The 20,491-nt window shown below is 40.3% G+C and overlaps 1 protein-coding gene across 2 annotated transcripts in view; it reads right to left on the bottom strand.

Annotated features, from left to right (window-relative positions):
- Window positions 1-20,491, bottom strand: part of bbs9 (Bardet-Biedl syndrome 9) — a 159,529-nt gene that overhangs the window by 41,271 nt on the left and 97,767 nt on the right. For both annotated transcript variants that reach the window (XM_047599630.1, XM_047599631.1), the window contains one exon: window positions 16,054-16,164. In XM_047599630.1, coding sequence (XP_047455586.1) covers window positions 16,054-16,164 — 111 coding nt within the window. The remainder of the gene's footprint in view (window positions 1-16,053; window positions 16,165-20,491) is intronic.

The following is a 20,491-nucleotide window of genomic DNA, read 5'->3' as shown; positions in this document are numbered from 1 at the left end:
AATTCGCATCAGTGCAGCATATGAGTAAAAGAATTAGGTTAGACAATTGTTTCATCAGTGATATGAATGATGACCTACAGTACAAATACAAATACACAGTTGAATTTAAGTATTAAGCGACAGTCTATGGTACTCTGTTTAAAGAGTTGGTATTCTCAGAAATAGATGAGCTTTTAAAGGCAGTTTCAGTTTGAATTTGCACATGCAGACATTTGGCCTCCACACAGATGGACAGGTCCATATTGGAAGCAGCTGTTTTTTATGGAAGCTTGAAGGAGTCCGGACACAGTTTATTTGCTGAAGATGTCCAGTTGTGAATGATGTTTATGATGTTTATGATGTTTATCTGCATGTCATCTCAAGGCTTTTGTTTTTTTAAACACACTTGGTTGTTACGTCTTTTTGACGTCCTCTTTGTGATTCATTAACACATTGCATGCCTTTTTGAAATACAGACTCCTTCACAGTTTGTAAACAATGTGACATTTTTTGAGGGGCGGGGCTTAACTGGATGCAACACATCTCAAACACTATAGCCTGTAAACGTCTCTTAGCATATTTCAGTGGATGAATGGAAGAATGTACATTAACACATAACAAGAATCCCCTAAATAATGATTAACTCAACATCATTTCAGTCATGATTTAGTCCAACCATAACGTTATCCAGGCTGAAACTAATGATGCTTTACATATTAATCTGACCTGATATGAACTATGCGTGTTGTTGATTGTCTCACTAAAATCCCTTCTTTTAATGGCCAAAGCCAAACACAATACAGCAATACAACATTTTCTTGGTTGACAGTGACAGTGTTCGCCTCAAGCTTCCCTCTGTTTTGCCTCCAGCTAACACAGTGATGCCACAGTGATGTAGGCAATGACGTGGGTCTACACAACAAAAGTATTCATCGTTGGCTTAATTAGGAAATGTGTTGTTTACTATATTCTGTCATTAATTAGCAAAGACAGTGTTCAATATCACTTAACTTTTTAATTGGAAATGCCCTTGTTTTGGTTATTTGCCAAAGGTTACACTTAAATTCTTGTCTGGAAAAAACATATATGGATGTAAATACCACTCAACCAACCAAAAATCAGACATAGCTCACTGTAATTCACCAAAACACCAAATCCACTGTCTCATTGTTTTAAGGTTGAAAATCCAGCACATTTTCTCTGTTGAGATGCTCTGTGGTACAGTGGTGGGCTGTTTCATTCTTACAGTGTGTGCATTTTACTGTGTGTCATTTTCTTCATAATTATTGGGTATGGACGTAAACACTGTGGCACACCGCCCTATTCGGCGCACATGGAGTCGTTACAGTGTCATAACACTGTGGTTCAACAAACATAAATGTATATGTTAGTAAATGAGTAAAATTATTTTCTATACATTTGTGCCACTTTTACTGGCTTCACAGAGTCAGCACTGTGTTCAAATGTAAATACAGGAGAATTCAAATGAGTCTTTTCAGAGGTGACAATTAGTTGTAATTTTGCAGAGTCAGTCTTGCTGCCTGAGGTGTCACCACACACAGAGAGCTGCGTGTCTGTTCTCAGTCTCAGCTCAGTGGCTACTGACCCGCAACGAGGACCTCACCGTGGCGCATACACATGCGCACAGGAACACAGTAAGTTTTTATAGTTAGTGACAGCTGACGAACCCCCCCCCCCACACACACACACTCTTGCCCTGACCTTTGACCTGTGGCTCTGCCTTCTGTACCCCTCAGCTAATTGACACGTCTCCTCTGATAAATTCTCACACATGCACGTCCCCTAAACACAAATACATACACAAAAATGCCCACAAGCTACACACATTAGACTTATTAGGAATACTCAAAGGATCAATAAAACATATTCAATAAATATTACAGTCTAAACACTATTTTAATTCTTCCTAATTTGTGCTATATTGTAAGGACTATCCTTTCAATATTTGAGAAAGAAAGACAAGAATGGAGAGAAAGAACAAAAAGGACAAGCAACAAAGAGGAGCACAGGAGAAGTTTGAATAACACATATGTTACCTATTTGGTTTTGCATTGGATTGAGAGGTAGAGAGGCATACACTTCCCAGGCTGTTGGTGGAAAAGTATACTCTACAATTCATTGCTTCCTTCTTGCCAAATTAAAGGTCCCTTGTTAAAAAAAGGGGGGACGAAGGGGTGGAGGTCGAGGGGATTCAAGGGGGATGGAGCAACAAAGAGGAGCTTTTATTACAAAGAAAAACAGTCCCTCATCGCTCTGAAACTGCAAACTTTGCCTCTGTCAGGCTGTCTATATGCTGAGAGCAGAGTCTTTAAACTCCTCAGATTTATCTCTTTTCTTAGCTCATGATCATGTTAAACAGAAGCGTGCTTTATTCCTGTGTCTTCAAGTTTACTTATAATGGTATATGTACAATTTCCCTTTGACAACATTGTGTTTTAAGAGTTGTACGATTGTACTGAATGATGGAATTCAGCTGTCCTGAACAACAATGAAAGGCTGTCTACACAGTAGTAGTACATTCTTATATGAAGCCCTTATTCAGAAACCACCACTGCAAACAGAAGTTAATGAAAACCATAAATGTGTTAATATATAAATCATTACACTTCATTAATAATAGTCTGAGGAGGAAAGGGAAGAAAAAGACAAAAAGATACTGTAGTGAAAAGAGCAACAGGTGAAAGTTGTATTGGTTCCCAGTCAGTTGAAATTAAATGTCCTAAAACATGTATTTCATGAACCTGAACCTGGGACACAACCACCTTATTACTGAAATGGATTTGTCCACCCACTGACTGTGCATGAAGATGAACTAACTGTCCATCTGTCTCCTGCAGGATTCTTTGAAGAAGGAATGTCACCTGATTCCTCCTAATTCCAGACTCAAAGTCAATAATGGGCAAATAGGTGAGAGGAGCAGAGGCGGCAGGTGATGCCAGGGCAAACAGCAACCTGAGACGGCACTGACTAAATAATGAATAACTTTAAGCCATGAACACGCACCGTTCCTACTGGGATCCTTCCTACATGGCAGTTTATTTAGCATATTCACATTTAAAAATGATTAGTCAATTTATTTGAATTATTTTTCATAATTCAATCCTGTATTATAGTCATCAGGTAAAAACGTTCACATCAGAAGAGAATACTTTCAAACTTGGTGACCTACACGTATACATAGATGTTCTGGCTGTTCAAGTCATAATATTCCTTGGGTGTCTTGGCCACACCTGTATAAGCAACTTGTGTATGTGTTTATAGTGCTGTCAAACAAACTGAGGGCTGAGAGGATTCACTAACCCACTTTGTTATAAAAAAGAAGACTAAAATAGTCAGACAATCATCGTCTTAACGCTGTAATACTAAATATTTAATGTTAGGTTCCAACCTCTATAAAAGAAGCACATGAATTCAGTACCAGCATGGATGATTTCATCTAAGTCCCTTGCACATGTTAATGCAACCTGAAACTGTCACGGCCCTGAGTTTTTAATATTTCCTATGAACCTGTTTGTCTTTGTTTCCTGTTTTATTTTGGAAATTCTTCCTTAGGGTTTCTTGTCTTGTTTACTTCCTGTGTTTTACCCTCCTTTGATTGTGGGTTTCTCCTTGTGTGCTCCGCCCTCATTACTTTCACCTGTGTCCTGTCAAACCTCTGCTCACGTGTATAATAACCCTGCCATTTCCCTTTCACATCATCTGCAATCTTTTCCCTGTCCTGCTATCTGCTTCTTTGTGTTCCTTAGTTTTAGTCTTGGTTTTGGTCCTCGTCTTTGAATTTGCATTCTTGGATTTTCCTGCTTCTCAACTGCAGCGCCTTTAGTTCCCTGTTTGCTGAAAGTTTTCATTAAATACATCTTGTTTCCGACTCCTGTGCCATCCCTGTGTCTTGCATTTGGGTTCCGTGACAGAAACCTGCACAGAAAAGGCCAACTCCACCATTCATTTAAGAGATTTAACTGCAAAAGCTATGTATACAGAATACTGGTAATAGGTAATATCAAAATTCGGCATTCAGCAATGTTCTTAGTAGATGAATACATATTTTTCAGAATGACACATCTACACATGACATATATTTGCATATCATCATGTTTCTGCTTCTTCCATGACCAACTGGTTCAGAAATTGATTTAAGCGTGTGGGTTCAGGCATTGCCTTATTCTGACAGTTGACAATCTCACTAATTTCACTGAAAATTAAAGCATTAAGTGCATTTCATTATTCAAAGTTATGGGGGGCAAACCCGTAGAGTTGGTATGACCCATGAAATGCATGAACCAAACCATTAGCAACCATAAAATGTATTATATTAATGGCTATATCCCGTAACATAGCTTCCATAGTCTTAATGTGAAAAGCAGCAGGGGGTGTGAAGGCTGGTTCCACTAAGCTGGAAGCTGCACTTCCTACAAGGGCCTCCCAGAGGAAGAGCGTTCATTCCTTCTGGAAAGTTCCCTCAGGAGCAAGAGCCTGAATGGACACTACCGCAAAAACACTGCCTCCTTACCACATGTTACATGACCTGAGGGGAAACACACATATACATCTGGGTTTCCACCTCTGAAAGACTGTCTGGTTTGCTGATGGCTATCGTAGCCTGAATAGTTCCTGCCTCTCCCTTTCCTTTTCTCTCCCTCCCTCCCGGTATCTCTCTCTCCCACTCTCTCTTAGCCATAATTTACAGAACTTATCAACACGCCTTGATTAATTAGATTAGTTCGATGAAACTCCCTGTTGAGTCATACTGGCTTAATAAACAATTCATATATTTTCCCCATCATAGCTGTGGTTAATCCAGGTCAAATGTTCAGTCTCCGTCATTCACATTAATTGGAAAAACAAAACATACTTCATGCTGTAATATTTTAGATCCTGGGACATGTAAAATATGTTCCTTCATTGGACATACTAAGAGATTAACAAGGCACTAGTCTTTGAGAGAATCGCATTGCTCTGAAAAGTATATTTGGATTTTAAAAAACAGACATTTCTGATATAAAATCCAAGCATCACCGCCGGCTTTGTAACATTTTCCAAAATTTTGCAATATCTACCATTTTATCCCACGTGTGTGACTGAAAGTTATAAAATATCAGGACTAAAAAAACAACAACCTCTGTCTAATTTCCTATCAAAATGGCCAATGTGACAGACTTAGTTGCTTCACTGATTTTCTTTTCAAATTGCCACCTCTGCTTCCTTTTTTACTGCCATGATTAATTACATAGAACACTGCAATTTTTCAATGAAAATAACTGTTAGCCCTAATATGTACACTGTTTTAGAAAGAGAAGTGGACAGAACGCAATGTGGGTCTAGGGACATCAACTGACTACATCTGACACAATGATCTGTGAAGTTGCAAGCCTGTGCTGGCCACAAGAATGTTAGACGAGAAACATTTTGCCCATCTTCACAATCATCATAATATTCTTGACTTGAAACTGATTGAGCTCTTTGTAGTAGTTCAGTAACTGGCCCATTAAAACATCCATCTTAACAATCTTCAAGACATTCTCCAACCACCTATTTTTACAGTTGTTACAAAATTAGTTAGACATTACAATGATTGAGCTATTCCAACAAAAGGTCACTGACAGGACTTAGCGGCTGTTGTAAGGCTTAAAACTCTTGAACTTTCCGTTACAGGGTGCCATATATGCATTAGTCCATTGTGGTACCCGACCAGTCAACAAATATTTGGAACGCTGTCCTCATCTCTATGTGTAATCACCACGAGCATTAGCCTCTGGCCAAGAATAGCTGATCAGATAATGCCGTTGCGGAGACATTAGTGGAACATTACATACACATTAAACAACCAAGCATCTCATCAGCGCTCCGTCAACACACACCGAGCCAAGAAATAGCTCATGAGATGGCGTGATAGCCATGTGGTGGGGATTTGGTGGACATGCATAAGCTTTGGAGTTGCAGTACAAGAGCAAATGCTGCTACCTAAAAATGTTGTTGACAAGTTGCAAACCCAGAGATTAAAACTAGTCAGGAGGTCAGAGTGATGATGGGGTGACCTTCATGTTAAGTTCAGTTAGTATGGAGAGTCGTTCTTCTGAGGGCTCTGACATCAGCCCTCTGACATTCTTTCAGTAAAGAAATACTGTACTTTAATCCCCCATTTCTAATTTGGACTTCCACTGAGGAAGCTGAGTTAATGTCCTCAGTGTTGTCAGAATTTTCCAAGTTTTAACAACTTGAGAAAAGTATGCAATCCAGAAGGCAGTAGCTCTTAGGTAGTTAATTATTTTAAATCCTGATTCTTTTCCAAAAATAATAATAAAAAAATAAATAAACAGTCTTTACTGAGTTAAGTACAAACTGAAATGAATGTAGACGGTAATATAACTTAAAGATGAAATTACTTGACTATTTTTTCTTGATCACAACTGACATGATGACATGGATTTAAAGAGCATTTACTTTATATGGTAATGATTTGAATGAATGGATTTAGTGAGTCCACACTTGACAAACTGTTGGATTTGAGTGAATTCAGACTGATGTCTCATTGGATTTAGAAGACATTTTAATGACCAGTTAGATATGGCAAACTTGAGGCACAGCTAAATTCCAGGAACTCACAGTTGATGAAAACCTGGCTTCAGAGTGGCTGACAAACATTCGGATGTGTGGAGCTCACACACTCAATACCCATCTGGACTCAACGGAGCAAACACGTGATGAGTTGGAATAAGGGAAGCAAAGAGTTTTATTTTAGGAACCCGCATTTGACTTGTTTGACTTAGGGGACACGCGTTTGAAAACCAGCTGTAATTTAGAGAACACACCACACCATTTTAAATGCCATGTAACCCCCTGATTAGGCAAAAATACAAACTCTTGCGGCATCAAAATGCGCAACTAGATCTAAAAACGTAGGAGGGAGATTATTTTCTTCCCAAATTACTATAACCAACCCCTTCCCAGTATTACGACCGGTACGTATGTAAATCATAAATATCTACATCTTTAAACTCAAGGCTGTGTAAGTTTATGTTATTATTAGTTATAAGTGATCATAATCTGAGGTAGTACGTCAGACAAACATCTTAGCGACTGGCCACTGTTCCTGACTCTGTGCAGTGTTACCAGCTGTACTGGTAGGATGCTGTACATTGTCACCATTAATTTGTATTAGAAGAAAAGAGGGCACATAAGTGTTAGATGGAAGAGCAGCAGAGGGTCATTTAGGGTTTACATGCACACATAAACACACTCGTCTCACTCTCTTGAGCTTTCAATAGCCTGAAGGCTAAAAGGAAATGGCTTTCATTGAAATATTACTTTTTTTATTCAATTTATTTACTCATTACTGAAACCATAGGGTGCTTGCATCAAGTGAAATCAATAAACCACTCCTCATTTCAAGCACATCAAACTATTGGAGATAGTCTGTGCACAGCTTTGGCAAGAATACAAGAATATCTAATATTTTTATTATTAATCTAACACATATCATATATCACCTAGTGTCATGTAATCTTATTTGCACTGTGTTTATATCCATCAGTGAAGGCCTTATCTGCATGCATGTATGAATTTATATCCTTCCTTCTCATCCCCTCCCTTCTCTTCTATCCCACCCCTTTTTTGTTTGTGTCTCTTTATCCAGCCAGCCTCAAGCCCATGAGTTTCCTCATATGAGCTACGTTCTGCTGAAGATTTGTTCCAGTTAAAGAGGAGTTTTTCCATGCCACGGTTACCTTGGGGTTTGCTCTAGGGGTTTCTGGGTTTTGTAAAGACTCTTGGGACATTTGGACTGATATTGAGCCTGTAAAACTAAAACTAAACTGAACAGCTTAGGCTCATGCAACAGTTATTACCATATTCATAACTCAACATGTGTCATGTGTCAGTCCTCACTGCTGATGATTAACCAACTCATAAAGTCTTGACTTCATAAAACCTGCACCCTCAAAACCATATATGTTTCCACACACACACATCTTGGTTCTGGTATAGGCTGTCATCTTCTGTAATGACCACACCTTCTTTTACAGACTTCAAACACTATTAAACATTTATACACACACTTCATTTCCACACATCCAAGCTTAGTTTCACCGGCCGCATATTTTACTTTCCATCTGCAAGGACACTTAACCTCAGAACGTCTGTGTGTATATGTGAATGAGTGTGTGTGGATGGCGCAACAACGGTCCATTTTCTGTCTGTGTTTTTATTCATGGGGGGTGATCTGGGAATAGAGGCCTCTATCTGTCACACCCATCAACATCCGCAGACACGTCCAGAACAGAGATTCATGGGTCAGGAACCGTGGCCAAAGCCTCGGAGGATCCTGTTCAGGATGAGGAAACCTGCCCCGCTGAGCGCAATGCATGCATGTGCAGATGCTGGATGTGAATAGCAGCCACAGTGTGTGACAGTAAGCTGATAGCTCTGTTCGCTGTGTTTCTGTAATCTGACAGACACACTGACACAGCAGGGCCATGTAATTCTGCCATGTTAGTACAAGTCTCCTCTGGCTTCTGAGCACAGACTCTCACTGAGTCACAACAAGTTTCATTAGCTGTGCAGCTTCATTGCAGCTTCTGACAACACAACTCACCTGGGACGAAGGGAACGCTGGGGTGGATAGGTATGCCTGCTCAGATTTATCTTTCTGTCCACATAGAAAAGAGGAGGATTTGACTGTATGTGTTGTATAAATCAGATGCAAAGGTTTGAAACTATTTCAATTTAATTTTTTTGAGTTACAGACCAATAGACTCCTGGGGTTTTCCCCAAGTGCATCCCCAAATTTACCCCTCCAGTCAGTCAGTCAGTGGGGAAATCCAGCAGCAGGACATTTCTTTCAAGCAAACATACTACAACTAAACATACTATTCCTCTAAGTTGACATTAGCTAGAAAGTTATGTCTAGGGTGATCAGGTTTGAATTTGTGAAAAAGAGGACCCTTCAGCAGGGGGAACACAGAGAAACGCAAAGCAAATTCAATGTAAACATGTTTGAGGTTCTAGTACAACAAAATCCCACACAAGTTTGAAATTGTTTCAAAGCGTGAGATTGACACAGTTTTATTGGACAAGTTGTATGTAGGCACGTTACTCCACTGAAAATCAATGTTCTCCTTATCCGACTATGATACCCAGATAATGTGATTATGTACAAGCTTAATCGGAGTTAAACTAGACAACACTTGTGTGCATGCTCCACAATCGCTGCACTGGTGTATGACCCCAGAACAAAAACATCCAAGAAAGCTGGTCCTAGAAGAAGAAGGTAAACAGAGCTGGTAGAAGAAACACCTGAGGGATGGCACCATCTTATCTGCGCCCTAAGGAGTATGCACATTATGTACGAGATTAAAAAAGCAGAACTATTATCCAGCTTGTTGCTGTTAGAAATGCTTTTATTATAAGACATATTAGGTCAATCGAAAAGTGGGTCATATTAAATTGTCAAAAAGACACATATCGCCACCTAGTGTGAAGGAGAAAGACATGTTCGTCATTGATAATATCAGTTATTCGATTTTCTCCTTTGCATGTAAACTGGGAAAAGGGCTGCACTCAGAAAGTCGAACTTGAAGCATGGCTCGACACATTGTGACATTAAAAGGGGGTGGTGCATTCAATGCTCATGTAGCACGAAAATTTATACCGTATTGTCCGGACTATAAGCCGCTACTTTTTTCCCACACTTTGAACCATGCGGCTTATGCAAAGATGCGGCTTTTCTGTGGATTTTTTCTTTTTGTGATAAATCCTTCACAAAAACTGGCCACATGCGAAGAGCATCATTTTCAGCCAGCTTTACCCTGGGATGACAGTGACACAGAGAGCAACACTGACACAGACACAGAAAAGGTATGTGACGACGCTCTTCTGAGGCTGTTCAACTCCGACACTGAAGAAGATGACTTCAGTGGTTTCAGTGCGCAGGAGGACGATGAATAAACCAATCAGTAACTTTTCTGTTTTGTTTGATCAGCACTTTTACTTTTATGTTACAGGCAACGTTCAGAAACTGATCAATTCAGTTATGTTCAGTTAAACTAATCAGTTCAGTAGATATCAGCAGCTTATACCCGGTGCGGCTTATATATGTACATTTCCATTTTTTTCTTTAAAAAACTTTGTGGGTGCGGCTTATATTGAGGTGCGCTCTATAGTCCGGAAAATACCGTATATCCTGTACTGTAGTGAGTGTCTCACTGTTATTGTGAGACAAATCTTGCAATAATAAATGAGAATATCAATGAACTCCCTCCTTAAGAGTGTCGGAAAAATATGAAAAATGCGTATGCCCTGTCATCTGAGGTTAGCATAACTGTACCAGAGACAGACTCCGTAGTGGTGTGCATATCAGGTCCACCTGTTCCATGAGGTAACAGTGGGCACAACTGTATGATGGCTTGTGTATGACTTTTTGTGTTGCTAATTAACTCACAGAAAAAATAAACAAAGTATCGTAGAGCAGTATTTCTATTTCTGTGGTCCGTTTTGTTGTTTTGTTTCTTCCTCAATCCATTACTGGCCTATTAGATGCCCTAAATCAGCAAATTGAAAAATGCAGATAGTGTTTAGTTCGTAATGAGGATTTACACAACCACTGATGACCTCAAAGGCTGACTCATCTGCTTCTCTTTATCTCCATTTTGCAGCCTTCATCTGGATTCACCACCTAATGGTTAAACCTTAAGTTCATGCTATTACACAAAGGACATTACTAAGGGGTGAAGTTCAAGAGCTAATGGTAATTGCCAATGTGCGCAAGGTGCAACGTCAACATGCCTGAATGACTCCTGCAAATAAGTACCAGAGAATGCGCATGATTGGAGGAGTAATGGCTAATGTTTGATGCTAGTATGCATGAGATGAAGTATTTTTTAAAACAAGCCTGAATGCTGGTGGTTAATAGCTGTTAGCATTCATCTACAGTGGCTGTAAATGGTGCATAATGAGGCCTAATGAGACCACTGACCGCAAAGTGACTCAAAGACAAGACTGAGGGAAGAGATGTAACTCAGTGTTAGGTCAGAGATCAAATCACTGTCCTAACAAGGGAATAAAGGAGTGTGTGTTTATATGTACGTGTAGTGCACTCCTGCTGTCTATTTTTTTCCTTCGTATGTATGCGCTCCACTGGTTTTCATGTAAAGAAACTGAATGTGACTTGCACGTTCATGGCTGTGTGTGTGTGTGTGTGTGTGTGTGTGTGTGTGTGTGTGTGTGTGTGTGTACCTGCATCTGTTGTGTCTGTCTGTGTGTTCCCGTGCTCTGGATCGTGTCTGTGATCCCGGGTGGGCTGCAGAGGAGGAGCAGAACAACAAAAAGGGATGCAGCGCCAGGAAAGAGGAGAAGGAAGACACTCTCCCTTTCATCTCTCTTTCATCCCTCCTTTTCAAGCAGAGGAGAGAGAGAGAGAGAGAGAGAGAGAGAGTTCCACTCCCCTCTCTCTCTCTCCCTCTCTCTCTCTGCCCCACTCTCAGACACCTTTTGATGCCTTTCAAGTCAACCAAATGTGCTTTCCGGCTGCCATGCACTCTAACAGAAAGCTGTGTGTGTGTGTGTGTGTGTGTGTGTGTGTGTGTGTGTGTGTGTGTGTGTGTGTGTGTGTGGGGGGGGGGTTTGGCATGGGGCCTAATTACTCTTAAGTCATAGACAGGTAGGCGGAAAGTGTATGTGAGTGTGTGTATGTGTGTGTCTTTGTCTGAAAAGTATGAGCTTTGAACTGATTTGTTCTCTACCACCTTGTTCCAGGTTTTATGGGATTTGCAAGCTGGCCAGTCTACCCAAAGGCTTTTTTGGCATTTTGCCACCATCAGAAACACTTCATCTGCTTGCCTAGAACTGTAGACAGAGAATCATCTGTGCATCAGTGCATCATCCTGATATGCAGACAGCTGAATTTGGCAAACTGCAAATATGTCTTTATGAGCATAAAATTTCAGTAAAGAATTTACAATAATCTGGAAATTGATTGACCTTATTGTCCATTAGAGACCACCAGTAAGATCAATGCCAATGCCACTGTTTCAGAGTCCGTCTGCTGGACCATTTAATCCACAGTCTGCCCTGTATCACCACAGCGCGTACTTTCCACATTGTACGCCAGGAGGTGGACATGTCGGAAGTAACAACGCTTTCACTGAAAGACATCTGAGTGGAAACACTGCAACCTCTCGCTACCTGTAGCTGGTAAGCCAAGCTACCACACATTAACGCATTAAAATGCGATAATAAAAAAGTACGCGCTAAGTGTATCCGACTAAATTGATCCATGTTCCACTATCTACCTTTCACCATCCGTCCTTCTTAAGCTCTTTCTTCTCTCTTTCACTGTCTGTTGCGATTGGGATCATCAATCCCATGACATCACGGGCCACAGTACAGCAAGATGGTGATGCCCATGGTAATAAAAAAACACAATGGCCGCAATATTTTACTTATATGCTAACATTTATCGATAGTGTTAGTGTAATATATTGTTGATAAGAGCATAACTCATAAATCATCATTCCAATATTTGTTCATGTCATTGTTTGGATGGTGTGTTATCCATTTTTATCAGAGAGATGACAGAAAACGGGGATGTTAAAATGCTCGCTGACGTAGGCAGTCATGCACGGCATGGATCAAAGTTTGGATCAAAAGCCCAAATACCAACCCTGTTTGCATTTATAAAGTATTTGTAGGAATAATGCATTCAACTGCATAAATTACATAAATTGATGTCCAACTGAGTCAAGCCTTTAAACTCAGAAGCTTTCTCTATTCTGAAGTACAAAACCAAAGAGCAAAACAGACTTTCACTACAAGGTTTAATAAACAATTACATTATTATGTACAAGGGCTTTGCAAACCGCTGCTGTTTCTTATTTTCTCTCTCTGTCGTTCTGTCGGATGAGGAGGAGTGGTGGCTACGGCACAAGTCTGGACACGATGCCGCTCCCCTCCCTTCCCTCCGTCCCCAAATCATTTCTCCGTTCGTCCCTCCTTCCTCCTCTCATTTTAAGTGCAAACCGCAGACTTACTCTGGAGGTTTCCATGACAAACAATACTAATTAGGGATCATTTTGCTTTTGCTTTTTTCAATCATGTCTGGCAAGGGTGATGTCTGTTAGTGCGCGTGAGAAAGTGTAAGAGAAAGCCACAGAAGAAAAGCTCTTTGATATTAAGCCTAAGACCATAAGACAGACAAATGCTTAAGCTCAAATAATTACACATTGAATGATGGATATGGTACAGCTCAATGGGAAATAAGTGACGAATTTTTTACCCACAGCTAACAGCGTGTTTATATTAAGCTTAATCCAGTTTAGAATGCAATATAACAAGTGTTACGGTGCTTTGAGAAAGTGAGACGTTCTGCAGCTGCACATTGGCTGCAGGAGGAAGCGATGCCAATTTGGCTACCTAGTGGCCTGATACACACTGATAAACTGAATGAGATGTAGCTTTCAGTAAAACTCAGTACATATTTAGCAGTTCACAAATCACAGAGCAAGTTTTGCAAAGCAAATATTAAGTTCCTCCTCTGATTGTTGATTTGTCTCTATGGTGTATCTGATGACCTGTAGAGTAAATTGCAGGAAAAATAACATGATTGTTGATTTATCTCTATGAAGTGTCTGATGACATGTAGAGAATATTATAGTAAAAACAACACGATTGTTGGTGGAAACAACTTGCTGTCTGAAACTATTTGAAGTTGATGCAGTCCACTGAACCCTAGACATATGACATAATAATGAATACTGTTAACTCAATGTATTGGTATAGTTGTTAAAATGTGTGAAATGGGATGCATCTTTACCGGACTGGTACTCGTTATCTGAAAACAAAAAAGCTAAAATACTTCCAATATCTTTTTTGTTTATCACAGGATCTGGAGTTTTCCTATCTAATTCACTCTCAGAACATTTTTTGCGAGCACAACAATGGCTTGTTTGGGTTATACATACACAGATCAGTAATACTCGTATTTTTTATTTATCAACATTGAGCTTTTTATTTTTATTTTATTTATCAAGATAAAATTATTAAAATCAATAAAAACTGATTTTTTGACATGTGAACACTACTGCAAATTAAAACATATTAATTATCCAACCCTGTATTTGTGGATTATATATCTAAGTTCATAGAGCACAGGCAGTGGTGCACTCGCTGGCGGTGTGTTTATAGATATACATGTATGTGCGTATCTAATGATCCCTGTGTCGCCTTCTCTATGTCTCCCACACCTCCCTTTCTCATTAGTGGTGACGCCTGAGTGGATTAACCACACGCGTGCACACCAACACACACATGCACAAAGGGAAACACCAACCACTAACGAAAGTAGAGCCCATCAAAGAGAAGCTATCCGCCCTGGTTTAGGAAAGACAAACTGTCATAAAACACGGATTTGTCCTCAATGCAAACCAGAAGCCTCTTTCTGGCAGGGGACTGAAAGTGTGCATATAAGTGTGTGTGTGTGTGTGTGTGTGTGTGTGTGTGTGTGTAAACCCGAAGGCAGGAAACAATATGTATTTGTTATATATACTGGCCTTCATCATTATGTGTGTGTGTATGTGTGAGTTCAATCTGGCATGCAAGTAAAAATGATAGTTCACTTCATTGTAAAAATAAATGTAGTCACAATAAAAGTGTTAAATCTCCTCTTCTAATCTGATATGTTTTGGGGACAGACTGAGATCAGAGCCAGATGGAAGAAACATTAAGAGAGTGAGAACGAAAGACAGCAGAGGCCCAGTAGAGCACGAGAGAGTGGAACTCCCCAGTCAGAAAAAACCATACGTGCAGACCTGGCGAGTGTAAGGCACACACTCCTCATTCTCCTCTTTTTATGTATTCACTATATGGATATCACAATGCACAACTGGGCCTGCTCTTTTATGTCTTGTAGGATAACGGAAGGTCGTGGTTTCTGCAGGTTTAGTGGTTTTATACTGAAAACATTTTAGAACAAAGGTCATGTCAAATCATGAGTATGCATCAGCAATAATGTAAATGAATGAATAAACCAAAAACAAGCTCGAAAGGTTGCCAACAAAAGGTTGTAGTAGGCTTGCTACATTTGTTGTAATGACCCCAGAAGATATTTTGCTAGTATTCAGGCCAAGCGTAAAGCAAAGTATTCAGTTTAATAAATCTTTCTGTCACATGGTACTACTGCATCTAACAAAACGCACCATCAGCTTCTGACAACCACAAGCAGAACAGCCAGAGCAGAACATAGCCTCGATGAAGTCCAACACAATGAGAACACACTTAATAATATAGTCATACAGGTACCCATTGGCTCATAACCCTGGCATCAGACATTCCTGAAGTAGCTTGAATAAGTTACCACAAAGTCCAGTCTTTTCCTGGGGATCAAAACACGTGCAGATCGGATGGGCAAACTCTTATAACCCCTCCAGAATTAAAGCAAGCAAAGAGAGCTTGTCTATCGTTCCATGACCAGGGCACTGAATGAAGTCCTTGACAGTGGATCGCAACCCTACACTGCCTGCCAGTCTAGAAGCACTTTCTCCAACCACATTTTAAAAATTTGTTAAGTCGCAACATTGACAACTGGAGGACAAAAAGAACAAACAACAAACCTTTCAAAGTCTTTCAAAACCCACTGAACATGCATGGTGTATCTGCACAATCAAATTTATCGTTTGAAATAATCTCTTGGCACTGACAAGAGTCCAAACCATGCAGATCTCGCAGACCGCGAGCCAACGGCTGTCAAAGCGGTGCATACAAATAACAGACGATAAAGAGAAGTATGTCATGAGGGAAAATAGGGATGGATTACAACAGTGTGACAGACAGTGAACAGATATCAGTGTCAATGGACTCTGGTCAGGATTTAGTGACAAGCTGGGACCAATGCTTCGGATGCACTGCGGGGCCAATGTATTTTGTTACAGCTGGTTGGAAATGTGACATGGTGAAGCAGAGCCATTAAAGAGTCAAGGAGCTGGCGAATATTCAGCTTAAAATAAAGACACGAAGATGACATTAGAGTGAAGGAGAGTAGAAATACAAGGAGTTATGAGCGCCTACCCTTCTTGACTTTCTTAGATGGCTGTTTCTTCTTGATGAACTTTGTTGCTTCTTGTGGAAGCTCCATCTCTTCCCCATCACCAGCCACCTCTGCTATAGGCTCAACACCTCCTGGGAGAAGGGCACAGAGGATCCATCAGCAAATTACAGAACAGAAGTATATAATAAAATAGATGTTGAAAAATGACATCCTTCTACAGTAGACCAGTTCACAGCTGTGAGCCGTCACTGCCAAAGATTCCTTTGTAGTTTTTGCGTGTTGCAAGAAGCTGAAATTATACTTCCAAGACAAGTTTTAAGTTACGTGTTGCCGTATTTGACTGATGCAACTTTGATCCCTTGAGCTTAAAAACCATTAGGTTGCCGTAACAACATGATTGCAGTTTTGAAATCAAGAAGCAGAACAGATGCTTTAGTTAGATAATTAAACATTCCATCTTATTTTTATTTCACTTAACTTTCAGTTTTAAATCGCTGACCAAACAGCTTGTGTGTTGTCCTGCATATTTTATATGTTTTGGTTGCAGTGTTCTGCAGTATGTCTTAAAGTTGCATTCTCATCAACTTATAACCACAGAGAACCAAACTGTTTATTGTTATAAACACAGACATTTTCAGTGACTAACGTGTAATGAACATTTGATTTTACTACTGCAAACAAGGTGTGGCTCAGTGTTGTCTACCCTCACAGGTTTTTATGTTTTTTTCTGCATCTGGCAAAGTTCTTCCTTTATATCAACATGGTACATCCGTTATGTACGTGGTGTTTTTCACACGGTGTTTGCACGCATTTACACCAGAAGCTATAAACTAAATGTAAATGTTTATATCAAAGGAAAAGTAACGCAGCGTGGTCGAACATGTGGTTTGGAAGTGTGCGTTGGTATGTGTGCGAACCTGCATGTGTGAGGGTGTGATTGTGCGCGTGTGTGTCTGTGTGTGTGACGAAATCCCTGCTAGAATCCCATGGATCAGTCTGGATTTAGGGAGCTCCTGAGGCCGATGAATTGGACGCCTTGTCTCTCCGTGTCCCACCCATCGCCCCCCCCCGTCTCCTCTTCCTCTTCTTTCTCTCCAAACCTGTCTCCATCTCTTCCCCTTTCATCGGGCCTCCTTTCCCTCCGTACTTCTTTCACTCCACCTTTTTCTTACCATCTTACCTTCTCTTCGTCCATGTCATTTTTTTTTCTCATCCCCTTCATCTGCTCCTTGCCACATTTTCTTGTACCCATCACACCTTCCAACTCCTTTCTCCTCATTTCCTCTACTGCCTGAGGATTGTGTCCATTTTCACGGTACTTTCATTTAATTTCCACCTCACACATCATGCCTTTGTGTGTTGTGTGTTTGGGCATGTACGAGACAGAGCGTGCATGTGTGTCTGCCATCGTGTCTACCTTAAGGTGTCTGAGAATGTGTGTGTGTCTCCGTCTCCCCCCACTGCGTCGACATCTCTGTGTGCGTGTGTGTGTGTGTAGATTATCTTAAGCCCTCTCTAATATTTATCCTGGCTTTTTCTAAAGCCAATCTTGTTCTCTTTGGTGAGAGAACAGCCTGTGGTTTCAAATACACAGACACACACGTTCACTCACACAGTTGTTTGAAATGGGATATGCCTCGCTCCTAATTGGGCAGGTGTTTTTCTAAGGCGAGTCTTTTTTTTAATGCTGCCTTACAATTTCACCTGGAATGTGTGAATCTCTGTGTGTTTTAACCTTATTCTTACATCAACATTACGTAAGGAAATAGGCCACCTCTGAAGCAACTTACTCTGAAACAAAATAACGTCGTTGGCAGATGTCTCCTATCGCTGACCCCTTACACGTTGCTCCCTTTCCCTCTCACTCTGTAAATAGCAGGCGTTGTACCGCCTGCTCAGAGTTGTGGTGTGTTTTGGGGTTTCGGTCATGTCTATATTTGGTGCATGATGGGTTATCAGTTTTACACAATCTTAAGGTTGGGAATTCAGACTCAATAGTCTGAAGTACATCTCACTTAAAAAGGAACTTAGAAAAAGAAACAGAATAGAAAGAAACACTATAATTAGAAGTGTCACTTCTAATGACAGTAGCTAAGATATTTAAAAGAGATGCAATCAAAAATCCAGAGACAGTGTTTCTAATAAAGTTATATAAGGTCTAGGACAAGAAGTTGGGAAGGGTGTAACTACGAGAAATAACAGCAGATGTAAGAGCTGTCCCAGGTTATTTTCAATCAAGAGCAACTTATCAGTAGAGCACATTTACTCTTTCTCTATTTTAAATTTCTACTCAACCTTAATTCATAAACTACATTCAGCTTCGTTCAGAATAGTCAAGCTACTTAAAAGCTAGCCCAAATTATAATAAAAAATTATTATATTATCACCAAGGCATGAAGAGTATTAACAGGGCAAATAACAACCATAGTGTAGACCCCTTCACAGTTTGTAAACAGAGTGAGTGATTTTTTGAGGCTTAACTGGAGGCAAAACATCTCAAAGACGATAGCCTGTAAACGGCAGTTAGCTTATTTCAATGGACTGTTCTGGAATGGATACGGAAATATTTTAGATAATATACTTGTACACCCACTCTCTATATTCACCGACCCCTACGCTCTCACTCACTGGATGGACAATTTGACCAAAGGAGGACACAGAAGGGATGAAGCCTGATCTGTCTTTATCAAGTGAAGCTTCTCCAACAAAGATACTACAAGAAGTAACTTCTGCTTGGACACCCCTGAAAGACACAACATTACGTTAGCTTGTGGTTAGCATTACCATTAACATGTAACAAGTATCCTCAAATAATGATTAACTTAATACATAATAACATAACAAACATAATTTGTCAAATTGTCCATCACTCACTAGATGGAGGATTTGACAGGGCCGCCCACCGTGCAATGGTCAGACACTTACACGTACCTAACTGAGAAACCCAGCGTCTACACGAGAGAGAAATCGTTAGACGCCTATAATAATGTCTTTAATGGACATGTGCAAGATTTGCAATAGAAGAATTTGAACGATGACATTTGTCCATACGAACAGTGAGAGGCTGTTGTCAGTCGTCTACGACTTGGCAGTAGCTGATATGTGATAAAACTTTTTGATTTTTTGGTTTTGGAACCAAAAAATACAGTAAGTCAACATTTTCACGTTTAAAGAGGGACAGTGCCTCATGCTTCCCTCTGTGTCCCTCTGTCAGCTAACGCCGTGACGTCACAGTGATGTAGGTCACGAAGGGGTCTATTCTATGATTACATTTGAGCGGATTTAAATAGCTGCAGAATGATAGTTACACTGCAACACAGGGAACAATCTGCTCTCTCTCTTCCATAAGCAGAAAACAAACCCATAAAAGCTAATTGTTTCTATAACTATACACTAAATCTCTATCAACTCTTGGATCTCACAAATCAGTATGGGCAGGGAAAATTTAGAACAGCCTTGAACAATTGGAGACCACCTGAAACGTAGCATAAGGGGACAGTGTGGGACATTTGGAAACTATGTGCGCACACTGGTAGACCATTTTGTATATGAATGGGGAGGGTTTGAGTCACACCACGGAAATTTGAGGACAGTTTGAAGAAAGTGCAAGCCATTTTGTGACGGCGTGGGACCACTTGGGCCAGTCTGTGACAGTTTGGATCTGTTCCGGGACAATTTTGGAACAGTTCTGGACAGCTTGGTTGAGGGGTTAAGCTGCTTCCAATACAGAGAGCTAGCCGTGGTCTGCCGTGCCGAGACACCAGTGCATTCCTGCTTTATTCTGGGCTGCGGTCTGAAGATGGGGGGTGACACTGTGCTGCTGTGGTTGCCAGCAATTTGGCTGTAGGCTTTACGCTTTTTCAATCCCTCCTCAATGTACACATGTTGATGCACAGACACACACACACACACACACACACAGTATGTTAGACCCACAAATTTAAACACACACACATACCGACATGCTTTTGAAGACACATCAAAAACCAGGAAGTGAGTTTCCTTTTAAAAACTGGTGTGTGTAAATCAAACACCTGGTATCTTTTGTCTACCGTTCACAGTCTAAACCTGCAAGACATGTGCCGTGAAGGCACATTCACAGACACATATTATTGCAAATGTTGCATATGTCCAACATTGTCAAAAAAGATCTTTCAGTGTATATGTACAGGATTTTTAACAATAAAACGAATTCCTATTGTTGCAACATTAAAAAACACTAAGATTAATTGAAAGAAGATCCTCAGGTAATGGGTTCGTTCTCAAAATAGAGCACTGCTGCTTTATATATAGCGTTCTAGAGGACAGCTCTTCAATTTGGAAACACCACAGAGAGAGAACAAAGACAGCTGGTCGGTATTACACACAAGGCATGACCTACACTTACTGTACACATACTACATGTACTCTCCTTTGCTCTGAGTCCTTAATATACTCACATATACATATACATATGCT

This window comes from Mugil cephalus, chromosome 11, assembly GCF_022458985.1.
Source record: "Mugil cephalus isolate CIBA_MC_2020 chromosome 11, CIBA_Mcephalus_1.1, whole genome shotgun sequence".
Taxonomy (NCBI): domain Eukaryota; kingdom Metazoa; phylum Chordata; class Actinopteri; order Mugiliformes; family Mugilidae; genus Mugil; species Mugil cephalus.
The sequence above is the reverse complement of the archived record's forward strand: the minus strand, read 5'-3'. Positions and strand labels throughout refer to the sequence as shown.